This window comes from Odocoileus virginianus, chromosome 23 (assembly GCF_023699985.2).
Source record: "Odocoileus virginianus isolate 20LAN1187 ecotype Illinois chromosome 23, Ovbor_1.2, whole genome shotgun sequence".
Taxonomy (NCBI): Eukaryota; Metazoa; Chordata; class Mammalia; order Artiodactyla; family Cervidae; genus Odocoileus; species Odocoileus virginianus.
Window position 1 is genome coordinate 20050958 of NC_069696.1, and position 27605 is coordinate 20078562.

Consider the following 27605-nt stretch of genomic DNA (forward strand, 5'->3'; position numbering starts at 1 on the left):
GTGGGAAGGGATGGACAGAGCTCAAGTAGGCTTAGGCTGAGTGTAGTCTAGAATATATCTTAGCTATTAGCACTTTCATGAAGTGATTTACACTCTGAGTCTGTTTCCTCAATCACGAATTGGAGATAAACCTACTTTGTAGGGTTAGTGTGAGAATAACTAAACAATGTATATAAAATTTACATGAAATCTTGATTTATGTTAATATACTTTCCTACTCCTTTGTCTTCTAAAGCCCCTTGCATGTAGACAATCGATACATTTATTGATTTGACTTAAAGTGTCTTGGGATAATAGAATACAAATAAATTGGTGGTAAATTGGTTGTAGTGGCTGGAGGAGGATTGGTATAGGAGGGAACTTAGATTCTGTTTCTTATTTTGAAATCTAAATTGGGTGAAAAGGTAGCTCTTATAGCCAATAGCTATTGGGAAGATCCCCTACAGGAGGGCATGGCAACCCACTCCAGTGTTCTTACCTGGAGAATCCTCATGGACAGAGGAGCCTGGCGGGCTGCATACAGTCCCTGGGGTCGCAAAGAGTGGGACACAAGTGAGCGACTAAGCACACATAGCCAATAGCCAGCAGCTTAGCTTGCCCTGGAGAGCTTAGATTGAGAAAAAAGCATTTAGTGTTTACGTTGGAAAGGTATTTGGCAAAACATAGGAGGTTTAAGGAGTGCGGGGGAGCAACCTATACTTTAAGGTATGTTACATAATGTATATCTCTGTAGAACAAGCTTCCAAAAGAATCTGCTGCTTGAATATCAGCTGCTGTTCAGCAGGCAGCTCAAAATGTTTTGGTTGTTTGTCTCGCCCCATTAACCTTAGCCACATTCTGGTGCTACAGTAATGTCTGTCCTGTTAGAATCTTTCCCAGCTTACCAATTTCTTGCTTTTAACAAATAGATCTGAGCCACCCTCAGAGAATCTATTATATTTTTGAAGAATTAATGTGGCTTGGATCAAGTGTTAATATCAACTTTTCTTCCCCTAATGCAGTACTTAAAGCAGTTTACATTGTCTGGCTAATCTCATGGAGGATAAATAAGGACTTTTAAAAAGCAGAATTCTTTTTTAAACCTTTATTATGGACAATTTCAAATATATACAGAAATAGAATGAAATAATGAGCTCCATGTGCCCATCACTCAGCTTACGCAGTCATCAGTTTTGGGGGCCAATCTCCTTTTGGCTAATCCCTACCACACCCTTAGCAAGTTTTCGTAAATACCTACCTTTGGTGGTGGATAGAGACAAGAGAGCACAAGGCAGCTAAACTTAGGAAGGTAAACCAAGTCAGAGAAAAGGAAAAGATGGATTTCCTGGCTGATGTGAGTTATCAAGCAAACAGGTTCTTTCTGTGCCTTTGTCCTTTTCCTTTTAGTGGTTGGTTACTGCTAAAAACTAATTCTTATTGTTAACACATCCACTTTCAGACTGAATTTTACCCTTTTGTTCTTCCTATTTGTTTTTTCCCCTGAAGGTGTCTACATTCTTTATTTTTATTTGCTTTTCACCCATATCAAAATGTTGAGAGGTCTGTGCCAGGGCATTAAATTAAGTTTGCCCTGGGACCAACCACTCACTTGGAGATGTCTTTGTGACCATCTGGACTACAGACTAGAAGAAATTGTTTTTACCTTTATGGCAGGTTATTCAAAATAAGCTTTGTTGCCATTTTAGCTGTTAAGTCTCTAGTCCTCCCCAGTACTTACTTAAAATTATTGTCAAGAGTCAAATATCTGATTGCAAGGTTTAACCACTTGGCTAGATTTGAGCACTTTGGAGCTTAGATTCTGTGGGAAAATTTTTAGCTAGGTTTCTATAAATTGAAATTGATTATCAGGATTTAAAAAACTTAATTTTCTGGAAATTATAAAAATTGGCACTCTTTTCATGTAAAAAGTACTGTAAAAGAGTTAAAAAGAAAGACCTTGAGCAGAGTTTGACTTTTTTTTTTTTTTTCTGGACTGAAATGGAGGCTTTCTTTCAAGCGAATTCCCTGATGTTTGCTGTGTGTGATTTGGCTCTATCTCTGTAACTGCTAATATGTGGCGTGGACTTTAAGCTGTTTGGGATCAGGATGTACCCAAACTCTGTATTGCAAGTCAGGATTCGCAGGCATTATGTTACAAAACTGGCTTGCTGCCTTCTGTTTTCTGTGTTCTGAGTAGCTGCATTGTTTGTTGCAGTATATGCACAAGCTGTTGTCAGTGTTGTTTCCTGCAGGCTGACATAGTGGGAGGGGCTTTGTTTGATACATAGCTGAGTTTCCACTGTGTGAGTTCTTGAGTGCACACTGCAGCCATCTTAATTACACTTTAGTGCAACTGAGACAGTGCAGCTGTCTCAAAATGGCTGCTAACCTAGTCTTTGTAACTGCTTAGGCAGCCACTATGCCACTGAGGAGACCTGTCACATGCATCAGGATCAGAGGTAAGAACCAATTACTCTTCATCTCTGAACATTTTAATTAAAAAAATATTTGCATTTTACTAAGTTTATATAGGAAGGTGAACTTGGAGCTTGCTTGCTAAGAAGTTGAAATGTTTGCTAATAGAACCTATAAACCTCTTTTATGGAAACAGTACATAGCATGCTGAGGTCAAAGGTTAAATTCCTGTAATTTCTCACCATCTTATGCTCTGTCATTACCAGAACATTTGATCACCACAGTAGTGCTTTTCTGGCCCTGGTTAACTTCATTGTTTTCTTTTATGTTGGAAAATTCAGTGTGCTTGTTATTTATTTGTAGAAACAAAGCACAGTATATTATCTCAGATTTTCTTTTTTTTAAAGAAGCCATAAATAAGTCTTGTTTTGAACGAAGATTGTGATTTTTTTAAGTTTGTGTGTATCTGTATGTTTTGGAGGTATTGTTTGATAGCTTTCTGGGAAGAATGTTAATTTTCTGGATATAAATCACAGTTAACACAAATTGTAAAAAATTTTCAACACTGTTACTTTTTTTGTACTGTGCGTTCCAGTTCTTTATTATTATGCTGCCTCCTCCCGGCCACCCAGTTCTTTCACAGTTTTGATGGGGCTAACTTTTATCATTATATTTTTTGCTTAAATTGACATTCAGATTCAGATTTTGAATTTAGAAATAGCTCACATTTTCTAGGTCTGGATACCCTTTTTCTTTGTATATAATGTATTCTTATCAACAGGACTGAAGTAAATCTCAGTTTTTTAGTTAATTAAGTGATATTTTGTGTGTCCAGTTTACCTTAGTTAAAATGTGTAGTATACTTAAATTAATGACTCAGTAACTTTGTTAATTTAGTTTCAAAATTTTCAAAAAGCTTTCTTAACGTTCTGAAGTAGAAAACTTTATTGAGATATTGGAAGTCGGTAGTGACCCAGAAAGGAGAATTAAATTTTTGTTATTGTATTATTTCAGAGAGCAGAACAGTTATTTATAATTAGAGTGCTGATATTTAAGCAGTACTTAAAATTTTTTTTTCTAAATGATATAGTGCATCCCTCTATCTTTATCAATAGAGTATTATGAATATATCCCTGACTAATATGACTTAGAACAGTAAGTTTTGAACTTTCTAAATACAGCAGCTTCTAAAAAATAGCAACTTTTTGCATCTTATATTGTTATGAAGAATCCTAGCATATAAAAGGGATATATGAATGCTGTATTTATTGTGTATTTTATAATGTAAACTTATGACATCTCCTTATTATAAACTTAATAAAATGAGAACAATTAGGCTGTTATGATGAAAATGATAGAAACCAGATCATGTATGACAGTTATGGTCTTTAGGATCTAGGTCACCTATTTGTAGATGTCTAGGTGCTAAGGGACTGTGGAATTCAGCTTGAACTTGAAAAATACTCTAGAACGTATATCCTTCATTTCTGTTACACAAATTTTCATGAAAGTAGTGTGTAAGACCTATATTTGCATGATTTAACAGTTTAAGATTGCTTCCTTGCCCTGAAATTGTTTTACTTGTTCTTATTTTTAAAGTTTTTTAGCAACATTTTTGTTTTTCCTAACTTAATCAGTATTTATTTATTCAGTGGCCTAATATGTATCTGCGATCATTAGCTCAATTTTATCAACAGCTGCAGTATGTTCGTTTTATGTATTAATTTATTACTTTGTAAAGTTATTAGGACTTTTTTTGTGTGCTGTAATGAATTTTCATAATCTGAACATTTCTTTATGTAAATGTACGTATGACCTTGCCTGTGAAAAAGTAAAAGAACTGTGAATCCAATATGTGTGACAAATCCAATATATGTGAGTGATTCTATCCATTGTGCATTTTGTTTCAGTAAGGTTTTGCCCTAGAGTATGAAATAGGAAAGTGAATGTGCTGTGACTCTAATCACTCTTATTTTTTTGGCTTCTTACAGTACAAACAGCTCACTGTATTTCAAAAATTACATATGATGTAAACCAGCTACTTGGTTTTATATTCTTTATTGCTGGAGAGAAACTGACTAGGTTGAAATTATTGATCAATTTATGTTAACCTTCAGAGTAGGGCCTCAGGGAAATTTTAATGATCCATTCTTCTTGCCTTCTATTGTGGACTATAAAATTTACATCCACCTTACCCTCCACAAGATGAATCCACTGATGATTACTTAGACAAGGGGAAACACCAATACACTGCGGTTACTCATTTCTAATTCTTTCAATGCCATGTTGCACTTTTGCAGCTATGAACATAAGCAACTATAAACATAAACTTGACCTCACTGGGATTATTACTTTTAGGATTGGTGACAGTTTTTAAATTTTCTATGCTGAATTCCATGTTGGCTATTATGCTCAATAATTGAGGGCATAGTAAATCTGGGTAATTAAGGTGTTACATTATTATTTTGTCACTTTTTGCCCTCCTCATTTGTTTATCCCTTTTCACAAGCCATTTTGCTAGCATAAACCTTCAAGAGAAACGTTGAGGTAGCAGAAAGAACATTGACCAAGAGTTCAAACCTATATTTGAATTCTACTTTTGCTACCTTTTTCTTGGCTAACTTTTACATTTTCTGACTCTCATTTCCTTATCTATGAAATGAAAAAATCCTATCTATTTGGCAAGGATATGTTGGCGATTTACTTAATGTTTTTGAATAATACCAGAAAATACTCCACAAATATCTAGTATGCTAACTTTCCTGTAGTACTTGAATGCTCTTCAGTTTCTTTTCTCAGATGTCATATACTATATCAAATACAATTGGATCAGGGAATGTGTTCTGTTCAGAAAGAATGGGAAATTTCTCATAGAACTCATGCTAAGAAGTGGTAACTAACACCATTATATCCACCTGGTAATTGATATATTCATATTTGTACTCCTGGGTCCTCTCTGTTGATTAAATTAGCCTTCCTTTGCTGTATGTGGGTAGTGACAGATGTATTTATTAAGTCAAGCCAGTATAGAATGTTGTCATTGCAGAATTAGAGTAGGAGAAATGTTTGGTTCCAGTCTGGCTGATTAGTCCACACATGCGGTGAGAAAATAACTTTTTCTAAAGAGATAATTTGAATTCAGGGCCTAAAGAGTTTTATATATTTCAATACAGATGAGAGTCCTTTCAGTGTAGTTCTCTTTTGGTGGCCAAAAACTGGCAGTGAGCAGACTTCTTTAATGTTTTAACCATTGCTATATTTCTCTAACACTTAAAGTTGCCAGATTTTACACAAAAATCTGCATGTCTCATCTTTTAGAAACTAGAATATTGGGTAGTGCTAGAAATGTATTTTGCTTGAGAAAAATAATCTGTCTGCAGTTGAGTACATAAACTCCTTCAGATAGGGCCTCCTCCTCACAGCTGGTCCTCTTCATTGCCTCACATTACCTTCTGGGCTCCTGTGAGCTGTTTCTTTAAAATCCCTATCCTGCTTACTTCACAGATTGTTGGCGGCCGTTAATGCCTAACATACAGCTTCTCATCCCGAAGAAAGTAAACATAAGTAAAATCTAACCTACTTCATGTGGTAGGAGAGATAGCATATGTAAAATCAGCTTACTCTTTAGAAGATACGGCACATTGTCTTGTCCTGGATTTTATATTAGAGTACCATGGTTACTGATTGAAGGAGATCCACTGACTTCAGCAAAAAGTGACATTCATTTGAAAGTAAAGTAGTTAAAAAAATACAAACTAGGAACATTTAAGTTCCTCAAAGTCTTTTAAAGTGATAATAAATTCTCTTTACATGCTATCACTGTATTAAATCTGTCACTATATTTATTTGTTATATCACTATTGATGTTTTTAATGGTGCTATTGAATAGAAAATGTTAAATTATATTCACGATGCACAATTTACTGCACAGGTAAATGGAATGAACTTTATAAAAGAGTTTTGCTTAAATTGATTAAGAAATATTAGCACTTAAAATGAGTAAGTTCCTAATAGAAAGTTCTCTTCACTGTACTAGACTAAATAATTTCAGAGGCCACTATATATACTTGTTTTTGTTAATATTTCACTTCCATGTATAAAAGATTTACCATCTCAACTATGTGAAGACTTCCTTGATGATCCATGAAACATGGTAGTGTATAATTGTGATCTGATGGGAATTTGAATTCCACATTTTCCAGAGTATGCCAGCTTCTTAGTGTTCATGTAATGCCATGACATTGGTAACTCCAGTGATGTGCTAGAAAAGTGATTCAAGTTAGAAAAGCTTTAGGGAAAATTGAAAATCCAGTTAACTTGCACAAGAAACATTGATTGACTCCCTTGTTTTCCCACTTCTTACACTCCTGAAAGAGAAAGTGATTTGGAAGAAAGCGTAAAGTTTACTCACATAAGGGATTGTTAATAAATTGCTCAGGTTAGAACTTCCACTGAGTGTTCTCTATTAGTAATTTGTAATAGTCTGTTATTGGACATTAATGTGTAAATACAGAAATGATGAAAATAGTGCTTACTCAATAAATCTTTGGGTTTAATGAGAAGGGGGAGTTTAACACCAGAAAAAAAGTCTAGAGTTGCTTCTGCATCTTATTGAGGGCATCTACCTTCTCTGCTGAAGTAAACCAGACAGTACTGCCCAGTCGAGTCATCTGACTGATGCTTTTTTTTCTTTTTCTGACATACAAGTATCATGGCATGCAGAGCGGAAAGTATTAGTGTAGAAGTCAGGAAGTGATCGTTTTGGTGCTGCTAGTGAGTAGTTGCATAGTTTGGATAAATTATTTAAGTTCTAGATGCCATTTTGTGACCATTAAATGAGGAAGATGGTTGGACTATAGGTAAGAATACGAATTTTAGAATCAAACAGGGTCAAGGTGGATTCATGTTCTTCCACTCATTTGTTAGAATAGTGCTCAGAGTGTCAATATAATGCCTATTTATAGTAAGTGCTCAATTGGTCCTGTGCATTATTTTTTATAGGATGGAGGCTATTTGCTTATTTTCAGAATTTCAGTTTTCTTTAAAATGGGGATAAAGTACCATATAGAGTTGATACTGGGATTTAAATGGGCAAGACAAAGTACCTAGTGTAGTGTATGATACAAATAAAGTATGAGTAAGATTGGTTGTTTGTTCCTCACAAGGTTCCCTCCAGTATGCTTTGTTTTGCTCTGTGTTTCTTTTTTTAATCATTATGAACTGAGAGGTCTGGGGTACTAGGTACTCTAGAAAAGGGTTTAGGGAGAGAGGATGGTAAGGGCCCTGGCTGATACACAGTAACAATGCCCGAGAGCAAGGTGTTTAAGTTTTTATTTGTGCTCGGGCAGCATGATAGAGTGAAACAAAAACATACTGTGAATTGATCGGTTGAATCAACAAATTTAATAAATATTTATTATGCTCCTCTTAATTTGCCAGGTACTGTTTTGATGGCTGTAATACAAGATCCCTTGCTGTCAAGGAGTTTACATTGGGGCAGGGAAAAAAGGAACATAGAAATAAATATGAGACGCTCAACTGAAGATGCTGGAGGTGGGATGGGGTAGTGACTAGCTAGGTGAACCCTACTCAAAATGTGTTCTGTGGGTCAGTTCAGGGTCATTTATCAGTTCATCTGCTCCTGGTCCTCCATTAGATAACTAAAATTAAGAATGTCTAGAAAATTTTACATCAATCTAAGAAAATAATTTTTAATCAGATCAAAGAATAAAAGTCATATATTTTATATGCTTCCCTCACCCCCCAGATAACTCATCTTCATTGTGTTTTACAAGAGCACTAACCTGTAATGGATTGGGAATAAAACTTTGATTCTTTGTTTGAGAAACATTGTTTCTCAGTGTTTCTCAACTTTAATTTAGTGTGGTAATTTCCATTCTTGGCACTTAGGTAAGCAGGCTGCAGAAAATTTGAGCTTTTTATGATTAATTAATTCATTGTTGGGATTAATTTATTCTCTAAATACTTGTTATTAACATTATATTTTATGATGGACTAAAGGACTTTAAGTCTTTTGATTTTAAAGTACATTTATTCAAAGAGTTGGGTGTATAAAGTAGAGAGAGAGAGAGGGGAACCAAAATTAAAACTGGAATGAATACAATACTTAGATGATTTCCGACTCTGAGATTTTATGATCAATTGTTCTTTTGGTATAAAATCTTTCCTCCCACCACGTGTTAACTTGCACGGTGTCTACTGTATGAAGTCACACAATCTTATATATTTGTCCCTGTCCCTTCATCTGATGCCGGTGGAGAACAGATCCTAAGAAGAGAATATAGTTGTTTGAGGAAATCTACTACTGCTTATCAGAGATAATGTAGGTAGCATTTAGGATTATCCACATATTAGAAGTCTACCACTTCCTGTTTTTATATAGCTTTATCATTTCCTTATTTAGAGCCTTATTTATTGCACAGTAGGGATAATTTAAGACCTATGTTTTAAGACAACTGAACATAAGATTAAAAATTAAGGAACATATTTTGGATAACCCTTAGTTAGCATAGTAAATGGACTTCCCTGGTGGCTCAGATGGTAAAGAATCTACCTGCAGTGCAGGAGACCTGGGTTCAATCCCTGGGTCAGGAAGATCCCTTGGAGAAGGGAATGGCAACCCATTCCCGTATTCTTGCCTAGAGAATTTACATGGACAGAGGCTATATAGTCCCATCGTGTCGCAGAGTCAGACATGACTTGAGCGACTAACACTTTAATAGATAATGACTCAATTTTTACCCAGTCAGATCTGATCCATTAAAACAATACATAAGTAATTTAGGTTCAAAAAGAATATGCCACACAAAATATGTTCTTGTGTAGATACTTGTAATATAACACGCCTGAGTGTTGATATTGAGTACATACTTTTGTAGTATTCACCAGTGGTAAATATGTCGAATAATTTAAACATCCTAATAGTGACACTTGAAGATGTATTATCTTATTATCTGGTAAAACATAAAGCAGTATGATTCTAAGAACATGTCTATTTAATGATCATTTACTATTTAAATGATTAATTAAATTTTGAAAGGCAGTTGTAGAGTAGAATAGGACAGCTTTTAGTTAATATGAATTATAATTTATATTTTTAATGGTTGTTAAAATAGCAATCATTGGATTTATGTAATCATGTTGATCCATGCCACAGATTAAGGCTTTTGAATATCTTGGGGGGTTAAAAATATTTTTGATGTAGTGGGATTAGAATTTCAGTTATATAAGAACTCTAAGTTGGTTTTTTTATTACCTGGATTTTAATCATGTTAGTAAATAAACAACTGGATATATTCTAGAACCAGTCAGTGCCTGTTGGGGAACAAATGGGGGAGGGTTCACTCAGCAGTATTCTTCAGTTTGGTCATGAAATGAGGACTGCTTTATGTAAATTGTTCTTCCTGGCGCCAGCTAGCTGTAACTGCAGTCTGGCTGTGCTAGGACAGCAAATAATATGTGTCATGGATTTTCTGTTTGGAATGTATAAGAATGCAGCCTTTTGGACTGAAAGAACAGAGTTGATGCATTAGAATAGGAGTACTGAGACCTCCACAATTGCCAGTGAATAAGTGAAGTAGTGAGAAGCTATAAGCCTTTTAAGTTTCTGTTCTGCTTTTGTAGATTTGTACCTATTGATACTATTGGGTAATATGTGGGAGGTACTTAACTGCACACAGTTGCTGAAGACTTAATAGTTGGCAGCATAGAAAGCTATACAAAAGAATTCTGATTCTAGGCATCTTCACTTGCAACAGTCCTTTGGAAGATGTACGTTGAGTGTTCTGTGAGCTTCACTGACATGCTGTCTGATGTTTTCTGGCTTTTGAGGTTGATGGGATGTTTGCTGCACAAACTACACAACAGCTGTGACCCACTGAAAGGAGCTTTAATATGTAACCAGTCTACTGTATTCCTATTTTTTTTTAATGAATATGTACCAAACAAGGAATTTAGGTTCAAAAAAAGCTGATCTAGAAATCTGCATTAGCTTTTATGCTTATACAAATGAACTGAGTAGCAGTGGTTAACAGAAGAGGAAGTCTTTTTCACAGTATCAAGTTGCCCACAGGTAAGAGATTCAGGTCCTTCTTCTATGATAACTTTTCTCCCTCCCCTACCTCCTCAGGCCTTATGTCTGCCTCTCACCTTTGGGAAGTTTTTTTTTGTTTTTAGTTTTATTAATACCAGGATTACTAGATTGTTTAATGTTAATTTTCAGGAGATTCTAAATGGCATACTTGGATTTGATTTCTTAAAAATATTTTCATCTTCTCTAATTTATCTCAGGTTTAAATTGAAATTAACAGTAGGCTTCATCTATGAGTATTATTCATGCATACAATATGTTCTTATTACATGGAAATCAGTTTTAGGTCTCTTCATTATAGTGCTGTTACTGTGTTCTCAGTTGTAGTGACACCAACTGGTTCATGAAGAGCGATGACTTTTTGTAACCTTACTAAACATGAAGTTTTAGTTTAAATGTACCCCTTTGACCTCAAAATCAGAATGCTTATGTTTTCACAAGTGACTCATTAACATACATTAGATAATGTATGTTTATACATATAACATGGTCAAGTGTTCCCTACCCCCTTTATCATCTCCATTTCCACATATTTAAATTCATCACCATTTTATGAAGTGAATTTAAGAATCTATTAATTAGAAATTTTGTTGAGTCTAATATTTTATTTCTTAAGCTCGGTGAAAGGTACATGATCATTTATTATTATTTTTTTGTGTGTCTGAAAAATTGCATGCAAAAAATCTCATTGAAAAAAAATAAAGAACTATATAAAATAATGAATATGGTAACTATTATTGTAAGTCGGGCATAACAGAGGCAACTCAGCACACATGAAAAGACACAAAGATTTATGTTTATAAAGAAATGCATACTGATGATATATCAGTATTGTTGTTCAGTTGCTAAGTCTTGTCAGACTCTTTGTGACACCATGGATTGCAGCATGCCAGGCTCTCCTGTCCTTCACTCTTTCATACTGTATCAGTATGGCCAATGATAAGATATATTACATACAGATTGATATAACAGTTTTAGAGGGATGAGAGTGGGGAGGTAAGAAAGTTGAATGAAGCTAAGAGGGGGTAGTGAGGCTAGTTTAGAGAAATGGAGGGAAGGAATTAGAGTAGGCAGTTCTCTGCCTTTGCATTCTTCTGGGAGTTAAATAGCAGGTTCTTTCTGCAACCTGAAAGTGCTGGTTTTAGTTGGGACTTCAGTTCTCTAGATGAAAGGTAGTTGGTCCTTTATTACTGAGTAGTTGAATACTTAAAATCTAGAGGTCAACTGTGATAAAAGGCACACTCATGTTTCAGGGGCCCGAACTATTTCCCGTTGCCCTTTGACTGTATTGCTTGGGATTTTAAAAATGATTGTTTTAATATATGTTCTGTTGAAGTATAAAAATGTATATTTGTGGATATATTTCCTCTAAGTAAAGAATTTCACTAGAATTGGAGAAATAGTGATAGTAGAAATATATCAATTTTGAATAATGTGCTTGAGGTTCAGTGGAAGAATGAGGCTGGATATGTTCTCTTGGTGTAGAGAGCACAGCTGGGAAATGTTTTCAGACTTCTCTTTGAGGCAGTGTTTGGGAGAAGGTTGGGCTAGGAAGACAGTGGAGATAGACTGGTTTATATATGTATATAGATAAAGAAGCAAGGAGTTGTTAGACCAAAACAGAGGCATTTATTGATTATTATTAGAGTTAGGGGTCAAGGCAAAGAAAGATGATGGAAAATAGGAATATTCTGTCTATAAAGAAAAAAACCTAAAAAGAGGCATATAAGACAAAAATAAAGGCCATGAGCATAATAAAGATGTGCAATCTTCGAGACTGTTAAGCTTGAGTGTGCATGATTCAAAAATCTAGGGAATGAAATTTGAAATTTTAGTTTTGGTGTTCCTCTTAGGCAATAAAAGTTTTGTTTAGCAAGCAGTGTAGACTTAGAAAATCTTCAAAGTGAAATGGACATGAGTGATCTAGTAGTTCTAATATCACACCTTGCATTGGAATCTACTGTTTGTTATTTGACAGGTAGTTATCTGGCTTCTGCATCTACATTTCTAATGACAGAAAAGAAAGGCTCTAATTTTATAAGGCAGTTCCTTCTTTTGTTGGACATCCAAAACAATGAACGTTTGCAGATTTTGAGACAAAATTGGCTTTTCATTGTTTTGTTCCTGCCCTCTACCTTGTGTCTGTCTGTTTCTCTGTGTATCTCTCTGTATTTTTTACATGACAAATCTGCACTATTTAAAGAAAGCCATTAAAATTCTCTTGTGTTTTCTAGGCTAAATATTCACCATTTTTCTAACGTTTGCTCATATACTGCATTGTTCTAGGTCATTCTTTAGCCTGGTCATCCTCCTGTTTATTCTGTTGTTTTTAAAAGTCTCTTTTATCTGTTATGCTCATAAGTAAATACATTACTAAAAAGAATGGTCTTTTTTTCTGACAGTGTACTTCTGTTATCTAGTTTTAAGTTTGCATTGACATTTTTGGCAGCCACTTCCCACTGCTGAATTTTATTGAGTTTGCAATAAGTTAAAATCCCTAAGTCTTTTTCATGTATTCCATTGATAACATGTAATATACTTAAATATTTGAACCAAGTGTTCTATCTTATAATTATATTTTCTTCTTGATTTCTAATGTGGTTTATTATGCTTTCTTTTGATTTTCTTTGCTTGTTTCCCTCCTTTCGGAAGTCTTTCAAAGAGCTGGTTTTGGATTTCATTGATGGCTTGCTGTTTTACTGAGTTTCCCATGATAATGTTCAATTTTTATTGTAGTTACTTTCTTTGGGTTTATAATTTTTACTTGCATTTTTGAGTTTGTGCTTCTTTATTAATATATGCATTTAGGTTTTCTCCTGAGTATCATTTTAGTTGAATTCCCTGGGTGGTATTTTGTTAATACTGTGTTGTTTATATTATTTTACCACTGAGTCCTCCTTAATCCAAAGTTTTTTAAAAAATTTATAAGGAGATAACTTTCCTTCTCATTTCATTATTGTTTATCTAACTGTATTAAGTTATGGCTAGAGAATGTGGCCTTGTGTGAATTTTTTTTGGGGGGTAGTCTATGAATTTATTAATATTTCCTTGTCACCACATGCACAGTCAATGTATGTTGATTTTTGTTCATAAAAATTTGTATTCTGGGTTTTTTGGATATACAATTCTATTTACTTTTCTACTGAGCGACTTCATTTCTTCACTTCAGCATGTTAATTGAGAAATGCATTTTTAATATTGTTTTTTTCATCTGTAGAGTTTAGAAAGAGGTGTGTCTATCTTTCTGGATTTATTAGTTTTTCCTTGAATTTTTAAAAATATATTTTTGGTATATGTGATTTGAAGTGGTATTATTTAGGTATATCAGACATAATGTTTCTAATGGATTGTTCCTTTTGTTAATTAGAAACATCTTTTTTGTTCCATTACTGGATTTTAAATTTGAATTTTTTTTAATATGTTACATATTAATACATATTTATACATATACTTCTTTTTTGGTTGGCATTTGCCTCATGTATCATTTTTACCTATTAGTTTTCAACCTTTCTATGCTATTTTATTATAAGGTAATGTATAGCACATATTTGATGACATTTTTTGTCATTTTACCCAGTTTGAAGCCTAGGTAACTTTTAGATTGATAGTTTTCTTTATTCCTTTGTTCCCTATTCCACAATGTTAAAGTCCATTAATTCCCATTTTGTAATTATCTTGTATTTTGTTCCAGAATATTTGTTTTAAAGATGGTCGGTCCTCAATTATTTTAGTCTGCTCATGAGTTTTACTTCTTTTGTGGAACATTGCTATTTCCCTTATCTGAGTTTCTTCCTAGGTCTTTTGCTGTCTTCTATCTGTAAGTATATCTTTATAAGATTGTGTTAGCAATAATCTATTAACTCAGTCTTTGCTCACAAGTAATACTTTTATTTTTTCTATCCTTGTTGATTTTCTGGCAATAGGATTCTAGGCTAAAAATAACTTTCCCCCTGACTTTGGGGATATTGTTGTTTTATTTTAGCATTTAGTATTGCTGATGCCAAGTCTGATGTCAGTTTAATTTTTATTCCTTTGTAGTTAAAATGATTTTTTTAAAAATTCTGAGTTATTAGTATTTCTTCATATGGCTTTTCTGAAATCTTAACATAGTATGTCTATCTAAGTGTTAAAAAATTTAATTTAGTCTCTTTTGGTAATTAGTAGACCTTTTCTTTGGAAAACTTTTTTTTTTTAGGTCTGTGAATTTTTTCTTACTTTTCTCTTTTTTTTCCTCAGTTCTTTTTTTCTGTAATTCCTCTTGGATGAAAGTTGTTGCTTCTGGGTATATCCGTCGTGTCTCTTAGCTTTCTGTTTGTCCTTTGTATGATCCCTACCTCCCCCTGCCCTGACATTTTTAATTGACTGTACTCGTCTTTGTGCTTGAGAGTCCCGTTTTGTTCTGGGTGTGTGCTGACCAAGGTGACTGATGGGGCTGTTGCTGCTGACGGCATGGCTGGGAGTGCGCGTTCTCAGCCGGAGCCTCCCTCCCCGTCTCTTCCGGAGCTCAGTGTCTGTGGGCCACCACCCTGTCTGCATTCACAAATGGCGCGTCACTGAAAGAGATTGGGAAAAGTGCAATGAGCGTAACTGTTAAGATAAATCACACAAATATGCTGTCATTTGAAAATTGAAACTGGTATGTGAGGTCTAAGTAAAAGTTTGTATTTATGTTGTCTTCTCCTCAAGCGAACTGCTGTAAATAGTTTGGCATTTATCCTTCCAGACTTCGAAATATCACTTATATGCATGTATAAATGTTTATACTTATATAAATATATTATTTTGCATTTTAAAGCATAATTGCATAAAATTTGGAATACTTATTAACTACTTATATGTCTGAGACTTTTCTATTTATGTCCTCATTAATTTCCATAACATTTTTATGAAGGTAGGCAAGATGAAAATACTGAGGCAAGGAGAGGAGAAGTCTCATGGACAGGTAATTAAGAAGGAAATGATCATACCTGTATTCAAAGGGGTATGTCTGACTTCAAAGTTTGTACTGTTAAGTATGTTGAATTCTGTAGCTACTTGTTGTATACTTAATATTCACACCAATAAGAATATCTACTGTGTTCTTAATTTCTCTTATTGTTCTTTATTCTTTAGTGGATCTTCCAGTATTTTTTAACTATTAGGGATTGATTTTTAATTTGTTTGTTTGCCATTATAGTACAGCAGTAGATATCCTGATACATTACCTTTTAAAAACATTACATATTATTAGTAATACTTAAGATGGATATCTTAAAGTATCTTTGGTGTGTCAAAGTGAAAGTGGCTCAGTCTTGTCAGACTCCTTGGGACCCCACGGACTGTAGCCCACCAGGCTCCTCTGTCCATGAAATTCTCAAGGCAAGAACACTTGAGTGTGTTGCTTTTCCCTTTTCCAGGGGATCTTCCCAACCCAGGGATCTAACCTGGGTCTCTTGCTCTGCAGGCAGACTCTACTGTCTTGGCCACTGGGGAAGCCCTTTGGTGTCTATCAAAGTGATACACAGTTCTGCTTATTTGCCCCTGAAAATAGTTATGACACTGAAGTCTTATATCAGCAGTGTATGCTACTCATTGCTGTACATTATCACTAACAGTATTCTTTTTTTTTTTTTTTAATTTTTTTCCATTTATTTTTATTAGTTGGAGGCTAATTACTTTATAATATTGTAGTGGTTTTTGTCATACATTGACATGAATCAGCCATGGATTTACATGTATGCCCCATCCCAGTCCCCCCTCCCACCTCCCTCTCCACCTGATCCCTCTGGGTCTTCCCAGTGCACCAGGCCCGAGCACTTGTCTCATGCATCCAACCTGGGCTGGTGATGCTAACAATATTCTTTACTGTCTAAGCCACCACGAAGCCCAAGTAGTTGCCAACCTGATGTAAACAAAGTATTTTCTCTTTGTTTTGTCTTTTTCTGATTATTATTGAAGTTGAATATTTTTTCTTATGTTCCTTTTATGAATTGCTTATTTGATTTTTTTTTTTGTCCTTTTGAGTTTTTTGTCTTTTTTACTCACTAATAGATACTCTCTTATTCTGGTACTAATCATATTAACACTATGCTTTTTTTTTTTTTTTTTTGAACTGGGGGCTGCTCTGCTACTGCAGCTGTGCAGTAGGCCCGCCTCCCACCCCCAGGTGACAAGCTGCGCCTGTTTGGCGGTGTAGCCACTAGGCTGGCAGGTGGCTGCCCACTGATTGGCATGCCCCTGGCGCGAGGCACCCCAACTCAGTACAGTGTCCTCCCCGAGATTGGCGCCCACGGAAGACGGGCAGGTGGAGGAGCGGAGGAAGGAGGCCTAGCGCCCGAGAAGGGCCTGGGTGCGAGCCCACTATGCTTTTCAGCTTTAAAGTGTTTCTCGAGAACAGCATTGAAACAAGTACACTATCAAGGGTGAAACAGATCACCAGCCCAGGTTGGATGCATGAGACAAGTGCTTGGGGCTGGTGCACTGGGAAGACCCAGAGGGATGGGATGGGGAGGGAGGTGGGAGGGGGAATCGGGATGGGGAACACATGTAAATCCATGGCTGATTCATGTCAATGTATGGCAAAAATCACTACAATATTGTAAAGTAATTAGCCTCCAACTAATAAAAATAAATGAAAAAAAATCTGTGATTAAGAAAGCGCTAGAGTACTAACACTGACTAAACAATTTAGTTTAGAATTTTAAAAAGTGAAAGTGAAGTCGCTCAGTCGTGTCCGACTCTTTGCGACCCCATGGACTGTAGCCCACCAGGCTCCTCCGTCCATGGGATTCTCCAGGCAAGAATTCTCCAGGCAAGAATACTGGAGTGGGTTGCCATTTCCTTCTCCAAAGTAAATGCTAAATAAAGTGTTTCTCGAAACTTGTGGTTACTTGTTACTTTTCTGTGCCTTTGATATTTCTCTACTTTGAGTCCTATACCCAGCATAGTTCTAATATTTCACATACTTTCATAGTTTTGTCAGTCTTTTTCTTATATGTTGATGTTACTAGATGCTTTTTTTCTTGCTATTCTGAATTAAATGTTTTCTTCTTTATATCTTCTCTGAGGTCTTACTCTTTTTGTTAAGATTTCTAGAACAATAAATGTATGAATATAGTACCACACTTTTTGTTTCTGCCTTTTATGGAAATATCTGTGATGTTTTACTAATAAATATGAAGTTTTCTATTGGTTTGAAGTTGCCATTATCAGCTAAACAAGCAGTCTTTATGTTCTTAATTTTCATTTTTACTTGTGAATGAGTCAGGGAACATACTCAATGCCTTTTCAGTTTCTGTTGAAAAATGACAGTTAATTTTTAGGTTGTTAATACATATCTGAATATGCTTAATTTTTAAGTTATTAGAGGTGTTTAAAATGTTTAAAAAGTGCAATTTAGGATAGAAAACTATTTTCTTTTAGTAGTTAGCCACACCTTAGGGATGGAGTGCTTCTAATGAGAATGTATAATTTTTTGTTTCTGGGCCTTAAAGATCTAATAGGAAGTGTCAGTCATTTCATACAGACTACCCTCCTAGTTTCTCCAAGGACTGTTCTCTGCACAGTATATTATTGAGAGAGTTGTTACTGCCATTAACAGTGACCTGGCTAATCACATGTCTTCTTCGGTAGAATAACTTTAGAATGTGTATTCCGATATTTAAAGGATGTTAAAAAAATTTTGTAGAGAACTGTGATAAGTATTTGAAAATACCAAAGTAAGGTCTTTGATCTGAATTTGTGAACCCTTGAAAAGAACTTGGTGGCTTATTGCATTTACGATTGTACTTCTTTGGGTTTCCCTCCCCAACCCCTTCGTTTTCGCTTTCTTTCATTCATTTATTTTTTTTAAATTCTGGAGGCTCTAGGCTCAGTTAAATATTTTAATGTAGCAGACAGCCAGATTTTCAATAGTCCTGAACTCAGCATGTTGCTGTTGCTTAGCAACTACTTGTGAAGTCTTGTGGATATAACTGAATTATAAGTAGGGTTATGGGCAGGAGTGCAATTGAAATTGAGATTGGTAGGGAAAGCATACTCTTTTTTTCCCCCTCCCATTTGAATTTGAGTTACTCTTTTTGCAGAGTCAGTTTTCAGAAATCTGGCTCATAAAAACTGGGTGTACTAACCCTATCAGGGAAGACAGTAAGGGCTCTGTAGAGGTCTTGTTTGTAATTACACATTTGAAAGCCTATTTTTATTATTAGGATTAAATAGTCTGTACCAGAGAGGTAGCAGTTAATGGAAAATAGAGTTCTCCTAATTTTCATGGTTATTCATGTAGAAAGGTTTCTACAGATTGTATTACTGCCTATATTTCTTTTCCACATTTATGTTAAAATTTACATGTGTAACAAATTTTTGGTTATATTTCTATAAAAGTTTTAAATCACATTGTTTCTTTAGTGTCTTAAAAACTGTCCTATAAAAGTGACCATGTAGGCATTTGATAAATACACAAGTACTCCAAGCTATCTTTGCCATTTCTCAGTAGAGCAGTGGGTTTTCAAGTGGAATTTATTAAAATTTTATTTAAGGGTCAAAATTTAAGGATCCTCTCAGTCCTTTGTTTTCCATTTATTCCAGATGGAAAACTTTAGACTTACAGGTCTTGAATGATTTGCCCAAGCCAACTCTCTCCTATCTGTGTTTTTTTCTGCATTATTATCTTCTACTGATGCAGATCTAAAAGCTTTTTTTTTTTTTTGCACTCATATTTCATCAGTTTATACAAAGTTTAATTGTAGTCTGTAATTTAAAGTAAAAACATAAACTGAATTCAGTAGCAAGCACAACTAATCTGAGCAGATTGAGATGAGAACAGAAGAGCGTGAGATCTCAGTGATACTTCTGGTCATCAGTCAATGTATTTATAGAATGGGTGGAAAACATTGACTTCCTTGGTCTAATGGTTAGTAGGAGAGAGATTAAGAGAGTTTCCAAAGTATAATGTTTTAGTGAGATTTGCAGATTTTTTTAGGTTCTGAAAGAAAACAAAGTGATAATCCTTAGTTTTTGGGAAAGGAACTGTGTTTTCTTAAAATACATGACAAGCTTTTTGTAGTAGCTTCTGCTAGCCCAATTTGTGAAACTAAGCTTTTTAGGAACATTTACCTAACACAAGTAGATTATATTCTCATGCATTGTTTGCCAGGGAAGTTCCAGAGTGGGCATGTAATTTTTCTTTTTTTGCTCCCTGGAAGAGTGCTGGTCCATTCTGAGTTGTATGCCCAAGAGAGATCTTGTTATCAAAAGCACAAGTTTTTTCTTAAATTCTAACAGAAGAAAAACATAGATTTGCAAATAAGATCAATTCAAAAAGTTGCACTAAACATAATTTTAGTAAATCTATTCAGCGATAATATACTAGCAAATATTGCTTTGCTACAGAAGAGAAAAATTATAGGTACAAAGAAGAATTTGAGTTTCCTCTTTGAAATGAAAGATTAGGCTTCTTTTTTTAATTTAGTTATGTTTATTGTTAGAGTTAAACTTCTGTACACATAGGCTATGGCCACAGAATATCTGGTTCTCAGATGATACTTTGAATTCCTGTGGGTTGTAGGAGGGGAGGGTCTAGAGATGGGTAAGAGTATAGAAAGATGGAGGAGGGTGACATTTCTTGCATGTATCTAAACTTCTCTAGAGCATTTACTTGCTGTACTAATTTTTAACACTAAGGTGCCATTGATAGTTCAGACCTCCCAAAATTCCAATTGGTGTGTGATAAAATGTTTACTTTGAATAATATTCTGCAAATTTCATGCTTTTTCTGTTCTCTTGAAATATAAAACTGGTGTCAGTAAAACGAAAACATATAATCACTGCTTTAAATAATTTTAAGAAAATATGAAGTGCTGAGATATATATTTAAAGTGATAATTTGGCTTACCTATCTGGAATTATAAAATACTTTTTCCCACTTGTTGTGCCTTGTTATCAAATTTTAACCCATTTGTTACATTCTTCCCCCCTGATTATAACTCATAGGTTAATTCATATCTTTTCTTTTGATGAGGATCATAGTTTGTTCAGGTAAGTAAACAAGATGAATTTACATTTAAGATTTAAATTGCCTTAACGATTTGGATACAGTTCTAGGTTAGATCTGAATATTCAAGACACATGTGAATACAACATTAAGAAAAATAAGTAAAACAATAAGCTAAGTTACCTTTCATTCAGACCACTGCTTAAAATAATAATTATGTTTTTAAAGCCTTGGTTAAACTTAACTTTAAAATCTAGCTATCCTTAAAAGGATATACTACCAATGGATTGCTTTTTTGATGTATTTTCATCCTTAACTGGAGCTCTTTTTGTTACTTAAAACTGTTCTGAATTTTTATGTCTTAAACACATTGTTTATAAGCTTTATTAAAAATGTCTTTTACATGTAATTTTCATAATGAAATTTTTAGACTTTCCTAATGTCAAATACTTCCTAATATCAAATGGCTTCCCTGGTGGCTCAGACGGTAAAGCGTCTGTGTGCAGTGCTGTAGACCTGGGTTCCATCCCTGGGTTGGGAAGATCCCCTGGAGAAGGAAATGACAACCCACTCCAGTACTCTTGCCTGGAAAATTCCATGGACTAAGGAGCCTGGTAGGCTACAGTCCATGGGGTCGCAAAGAGTCGGACACGACTGAGCGACTTCACTTTCACTTTTCACTTTCAATATCAAATACATGAATTCATTTTTGACCAAAGTAAACATTTTAAAGTTAATTTACCACTTTATTAAAACATAATGGAGGGGTTGAGATATTTAAAACATGAACTTTGATAAGCCACATTTGTTTTAATATGATTTGATTATAACCAACCTTTCATTTCAACAGCTATAATTTAAATTCTTGAAATTAAAAAAAGATTTTTTCCCATTTTACCTTTTCTCTTTATTTTCCTTTTATTTAGTTATTTTTAATTTTGGTCATTTTTCAGTATCACATGAGCTTCATAGTTAATTACATTAGACTTCACATTGCTTGGCATCTTTATGATTCTCCAGAGTAAATGTGTTATATATATACAAGCATGCATACTAAGCATAATTGGGGCTTCCCTGGTGGCTCAGATGGTAAAGAATCTGCCTGTAATGTAGGAGACCCGGGTTTGACCCCTAAGTCAGGAAGATCCCTTGGAGAAGGAAACAGCAGCCCACTCCAGTATTCTTGTCTGAAGAATTCCATGGACAGAGGAACCTGGTGGGCTACAGTCCATGGGGGTTGCAAAGAGTTGGACACCACTGAGCGAATAATACTGAGAGAGACTGAAGCATAATTAGGTTGGAAAGTTAGAATGGTGACAAACATTCTTTTATTTGGGTGACAGAAACGTGTTGTCAGCTTTAATATTATCCCACATTAGGCAAAACTGAAAAACCAAACATAGCGGTATTGTAAAGATTAAATATTTACATGTTTAACTTTTGCTTGACATGAATAACAAGATTGTTTGTTTTCCTCAGAAATTGTTTTAGTTTGAGAAAACAGTTATTGAATGTTGACTGTGTGGAAAGCACTATATGTTGGAACAAGTTTGTATCAAAAATAAATAAGGCCTAATCCCCACCTGGTTAGAGATCTGCTGTGATTAATATTTAATCTTTGTATTTTTAATACACAGTAAAATCTTTTACCCTTAAGTAAGATTCTCAAATGATTGCAGGGGAAAGGTGTTAGGAAAAAAATGCAGCGCTATTCAGATTTTGACAGATTTTAGAAGTTTAGAGATGTAAGAACTATGATTAAAGTGTTAACTTTTTCTCCTGAAAAAAGAACACTTAAATATATATGTACATACATACATATGTACATATATAAGTAAAATGGTATGGACAATGGCATGTAACTTGAAATTGGTCTATTTATTTAGCTTAAAATTCATTTTTCTTTAATTGCCACTTAGTAAGAAAAAGTTCCAAGTTAATATTCTAGATGATGAAATGCAAGGTACATCATTTTCCCCAGGAAAATAAAGTGTTTTTGCTGGTGGTTTTCCTCATATATATTCACATGTATTCTGGGATTCATACTAGCATATTGTTTCTATTTTTAGGCTGTTGCCAGGCAGATTAAAAATTTCTCCTTTTAGGATTGCCCACTTTCTAGTTTTCTGATTGGTTACATGAACCTGCTTTCTTTAGCCAACCACAGTGACTATGCAAATTGTATTTCAGTTTCTGTTGCAGTGAGAGAACTGATAAGATGGCTGCAGGGGTTTTCCTTTGGGGTATGTTTATTATTCTAAAGAGCATTTTCATCATTATGTAATAATAAGCAAAAGTAGATTTTTTTCAAAATGGCATTTTATTTTTTGAAATGTGAAATCAACTAATTAAACAAGTTTTATAAGCCTTGAGAAATGCCTCTTGTGTGTAAGATTAGGTTAATTTTAATGGAGTTCTGTATTGAACCTTGTTAGAGGCAGCATTTTCTGTCAGTTGGTATGTTACTTTTTGTTAGTAAATAAACATCCTCACTTCTCAAAGGAAGGTTGACTTCTATGTAAACCTGCTGTATGTGAACATGCCAACATGTTAGTGTGTAATTCTGTCAGATATTCTAGATTACTACCTTTGCTTTATAAAATAATTTCATTGTTTCGCTTAAGAATCATTTTATTTTAGTTATATGTATATAGCCCATCATTCTTTTAGTCGGTGTTCCCTAAGTGTATATTATATTCCAGATACTGTGTAGCTTATTAATATTATTCCCGGATATTTACTTTATTTTTTATTCTTTTGTTAAATGACCTGTGAAGTATGTCATAGTGATAACAGCATGTTTTTAAGATGTTTTCTGACAGCAAAACTTGGGCATTTAAAATGTATTAATCTTATACCAAATACATGATGAGATGTGCCAAAGTATTTCATAAAATATACTTAAATTAGGTATTATAGTCCATTAATAATAATTATTTATTTTGAAAATTGAAGTATAGTTGACTTACGGTTTTACATTAGTTTCAGGTATAAAATGTGATTCAATATTATTATAGGTTACATACCATACAGAGTTATTACAATTTTACTGACTGTATTCTCTGTGCTGTGACATTCCTTCCCTGTGACTTATTTATTTTATAACTGGTAGTTTGTACCTCCTGATCCCCTTTACCTGTTTCACTCATTCCCCACATTACCTCCCCTAATAATTATTTCTAGACAGATACATGTAACATACTGATAAATACAGTGGCAAGACACTTCATACTGAATAAAGATAGCACTGATAAACTGTAACAAAGCATTATGTAACTCCAGAAAGTTCAGTAAATAAACCTTGTTTATAAGTAAGTTTATCATTAATTACATGTAAGGCCTCTTGGTTATAGTGCCAGTTTATAGTGAAAGAGAATGCTCCTGTTTCACTTAAGACTCCCTAGTCCTTTTGGAAAAGGCATTTGATTGCATTTTCTGTGTATAGGATACTTGATTCATATATGTACCTGGAGTTTTCATTTGCACCAAGCTCAGTACTGTTTTCTTGTTGGTAAAATTTCTTTTGTTCTTTTATCTTATATGAGTATCTCATGCCCATTGTTACATCCTGTGAGAGAAACATACTATAGAATTATGTCCCATTTAGGACAGGGGGAAAAAAGTAATTGGCTTATCTGAGAGGAACACATGGAGAACAAGGTTGCTGTTTTTTTCTACATATTGCCTTTTATAGAAGTATACTAGTGTAAGTACAGGTATACTTGTTGACCTAGAAGTGTTAACTCGCTAAAGTGGGAACCAATACTTAGTTCTTTTTGTTTTTGTTTCTTTGTCTGTGTTGAAAGTGTGACCCAGTAAAAGTCATAGGTTGAAAAAAAATGAAAAAGCATTCAACTCTAGTTTTGCTGTTTAAAAAAAAAAATCACAGGCTTATTGAGATGTAATTCACATGCCATACAATCCACATGATTAAAGTATACAACTCATTGGTTTTTAAAACACTCACACAGTTGGGTAACCATCACTATAATTAATTTTAGAACTTTTTTTTATTACATTATAAAGAAATCTTGTATCCGTCAGGAGCCATTCCTCATTTCTTCCCCAACCCTCAGTCCTAGCCAGCTACTTATCTGCTGTCTTTATAGATTTGCCTATTCTGGACATTTCATATAAATAAAATTACTCAGTATGTGGCCTTTTGTGATGGGCTTCTGTCACTCAGCATGTTTTCAAGGTTTATTCATGAGGTAACATTTATCAGTACGTCATTCCTTTTTATAGCCAGATAATATTTCATTTTAATGGATATACCACATTTTATTTATCAGTTGCTGGACATCTGTTATTATGGCTATTATGAATAGACACTTGAGGAGGTTATGAGAAGTGCTTCTATGAGTATTTGTGTACAAGTGTTTGCATGGATGTGATTTTATTTCTTGTCGATATGTATACCTAGGAGTAGAATTGCTAGATTTTTATAGCAGCACTGTTGAAGAAGTGCCAGCCTCTTTTCCAAAGCACCTGCTCCACTTTACAGCCCCATCAGCTGTGTGAGGATTCCAATTACTCTCCATGTTTTGCTAACACTTGTTATTTTCTGCTTTGGTTATAACCATTGTGTTGTGTGTGAAGTGTTAATTATGGTTTTGATCTTCATTTCTCTAGTGACTAATGATGTTGAGCATCTTTTTATGTTTGTTGCTTATTGGCTTATCTTTGGAGAAATATCTATTCAAGTCTTTTGCCCATTTTTAAATTGGGTTGTTTGATTGAGTCATAGCAGTTTTTATATATTTTAATAGATACAGGTCTCTAGTTCTATTGTTACTTGTTTGGATAACTTAATGAAAAGTTACTTTTAAAAAGATACTTTAATGTTTAAGGGCTTCTTGGTAATAATGTTGGAGCTAATATGTGAACCAGTCTGTAGGCTGATGAAATTGAGGGTGTACAGTCAGAGCTCATTCACTGTGTGAATAGGCCTTAGCAATTATATTAAATGACTTTTCCATTTTCAAAGAGAGAAGAAAATAGTGGCAAATACAGTATTTATGGCTTATTGTTTTGAACACTAGAAGACCTCCATGGTTGCAAAATTTAAAGGATGAAATGCATAAGAAGTGTACATATGCTAAGAAAGCAATTTCATGCTGAATCAAGTGTCTTTTTACTTTACTAAGTTAATTATTATACATGTAATGAATGATAGTGGCATGGCTATTGATGTATTAATTCAGATGTAAGGTTGAACTTGTATCACTTGTCACTTAAATGGGAAAAAATATGCCTTGGTATAGGGTTATCTTTGAGTTAAGGAGTTGGGATGGGGAAGGAGTAGCATGCTCTCTGATAGTGTTATACAGAAGGCTTTGTTTTTAATTTCTTATCTGGATGATGGGTACACATATGTTCATTATGTTAGAGTTTATATCTTGCTGCATGTTCTCTGTATTTAATAATGAAAAATTAATTATAAAAGAACATCAGTATTGCTAGACTTTAGTAAAATAATTCAAAATTTAAGCTAGAATCAAACCTAGCAAGCATCTAGTCTCACCTCCTCAGTTTTACTGTTGAGTGACATGAAATCAGGAGAGTTTGGGTGATTTATCCTGTGACAGCTATTATGCTACTGTTGGAACACAGAGTAGATTTCGTTTTGTTAGTTTAGAAATCTTTGTTTTGCCAAGCTTTTATAATTATGTATTTTTGAGATGTGGTAGATTATATGTGCATGCATGCTTAGTTGTGTCTGACTCTTTGCAACCCCATGTACTGTAGTCTGCCAGGCTCCTCTGTCTATGGAATTTTCCAGGCAAGAATACTGGAGTGGATTGCCATTTCCTACTCCAGTGGGTAAATTATATAGTTCACTGTTATTCTTGTTCTGGTAAGATTACATATCCCTGCATTTTGCCATGTGATATGAATTGTTTCCCCATGAGAGCTTTTTTCTCTCTACCCTCTTAACTTGGGTTTAGCCAATGGGCTATGAGTGAAAATGGCGTATACTGTGTCTAAGAAAAAGCTTTAAAATCCATTGTATATTGTATGGTTCTGTCATTGTGGGCTTTTTTTTCTCGATCATTATGGGCCTTTCTCTATGCCACAAGACCTGGAATTGTGGGGGCTGGGGAAGCATTTGCTGCTTCTTCAGCTGATGACCTAGAATGAAGATTGTTAGGTATTAGCCAGTAAAAAAAACATTTTTTTTCTTACTGCTTTATTACCTGGTGAAAGCTGACTGACACAGAAAGTAAGCTCTCCATCCTTTCTCCTTAGATTGAGTCGATAAGAAAAAGTAAGCGCTATTTCCTATCATTTGAAGGATTTACCTCTTTCAACTTGCCCTCCTAAATCATTCTGGGTGTTTTATTTCATCCAAGTAAAGGGTGAAAAATTTTGGACAAGTGGTTCTTAAATTCTTGAGGAAATAAAATACATAGCCGTCTGTAATTTTACTCATGCTGCCTGGGTGCTGGTGGAGTTTGATGAGTCGACCGATAAGCTAGTGGGCCCTGATGGATAACTGGCTAATTTTCTGAAGGGTTGTAATTTAATAAGTGTGTTCTATAATTGAGTTTGTTGGATCAGGTCAATTAATTTGACTTTGTGTGTATGACAGAATGATCCCTGAAATACACTGGAAGAAGTAATTTTAAGGTATCTTGTGTTTGCATTTTTTCATGTAGACTACTCTAGTATTCTTCAAAATATATCAGTGAATGTGACAAATTAGACTGTAGTGACTGTTCTGGTTTGATGTGCTTATTAATCAATATTGATTTGCTCTTGCTTTGTCCAAGGGATGGTTGGTAAAGCAAACTTCTGTTTCCTTTGTTGCTATTTAGTTTTAAACATTTGGTTAAGGGATATCCCATTATATGTTTTGATATGTCAGCTGATATCATGAGGTTGCTGAGAGGCAGAGGGGTTATTTGTTGCATCAAATATTACGAGCTCTCGAAACCATACCGAACTTGTGAGTATTCCGAGATAAGGAACGGATTTCCACTAGCTAATGTTTCCTTTTTTTTTTTTTTAAGGTAGTATTGTTTTTCTGCAATTGAGGGAAGAACCATAGCATAGTAGAATTGAGGAACTGTGAACTGTAAGGGATTCTGGATTCTCAAGTAAAATATTGCCAGTGCTTTGTGAGTGACT

At 34.5% G+C, this 27605-nt stretch overlaps 1 protein-coding gene across 5 annotated transcripts in view; it reads left to right on the top strand.

Moving 5' to 3' along the window:
• ATF7IP (activating transcription factor 7 interacting protein) overlaps positions 1–27605 on the top strand; it is a 113736-nt gene that overhangs the window by 16168 nt on the left and 69963 nt on the right. The window contains exon 1 of one of the 5 annotated variants that reach the window (XM_020910781.2): positions 2334–2438. The exons of 1 other annotated variant lie outside the window; for it this stretch is intronic. In XM_020910781.2, the coding sequence (XP_020766440.2) occupies positions 2422–2438 (17 nt within the window). In that variant the 5' untranslated portion in view covers positions 2334–2421. Of the gene's footprint in view, positions 1–2333; positions 2439–22649; positions 22718–27605 lie in introns of those variants that run through there. 3 more of the 5 variants (XM_020910776.2, XM_020910775.2, XM_020910779.2) reach the window with 3 other exon arrangements.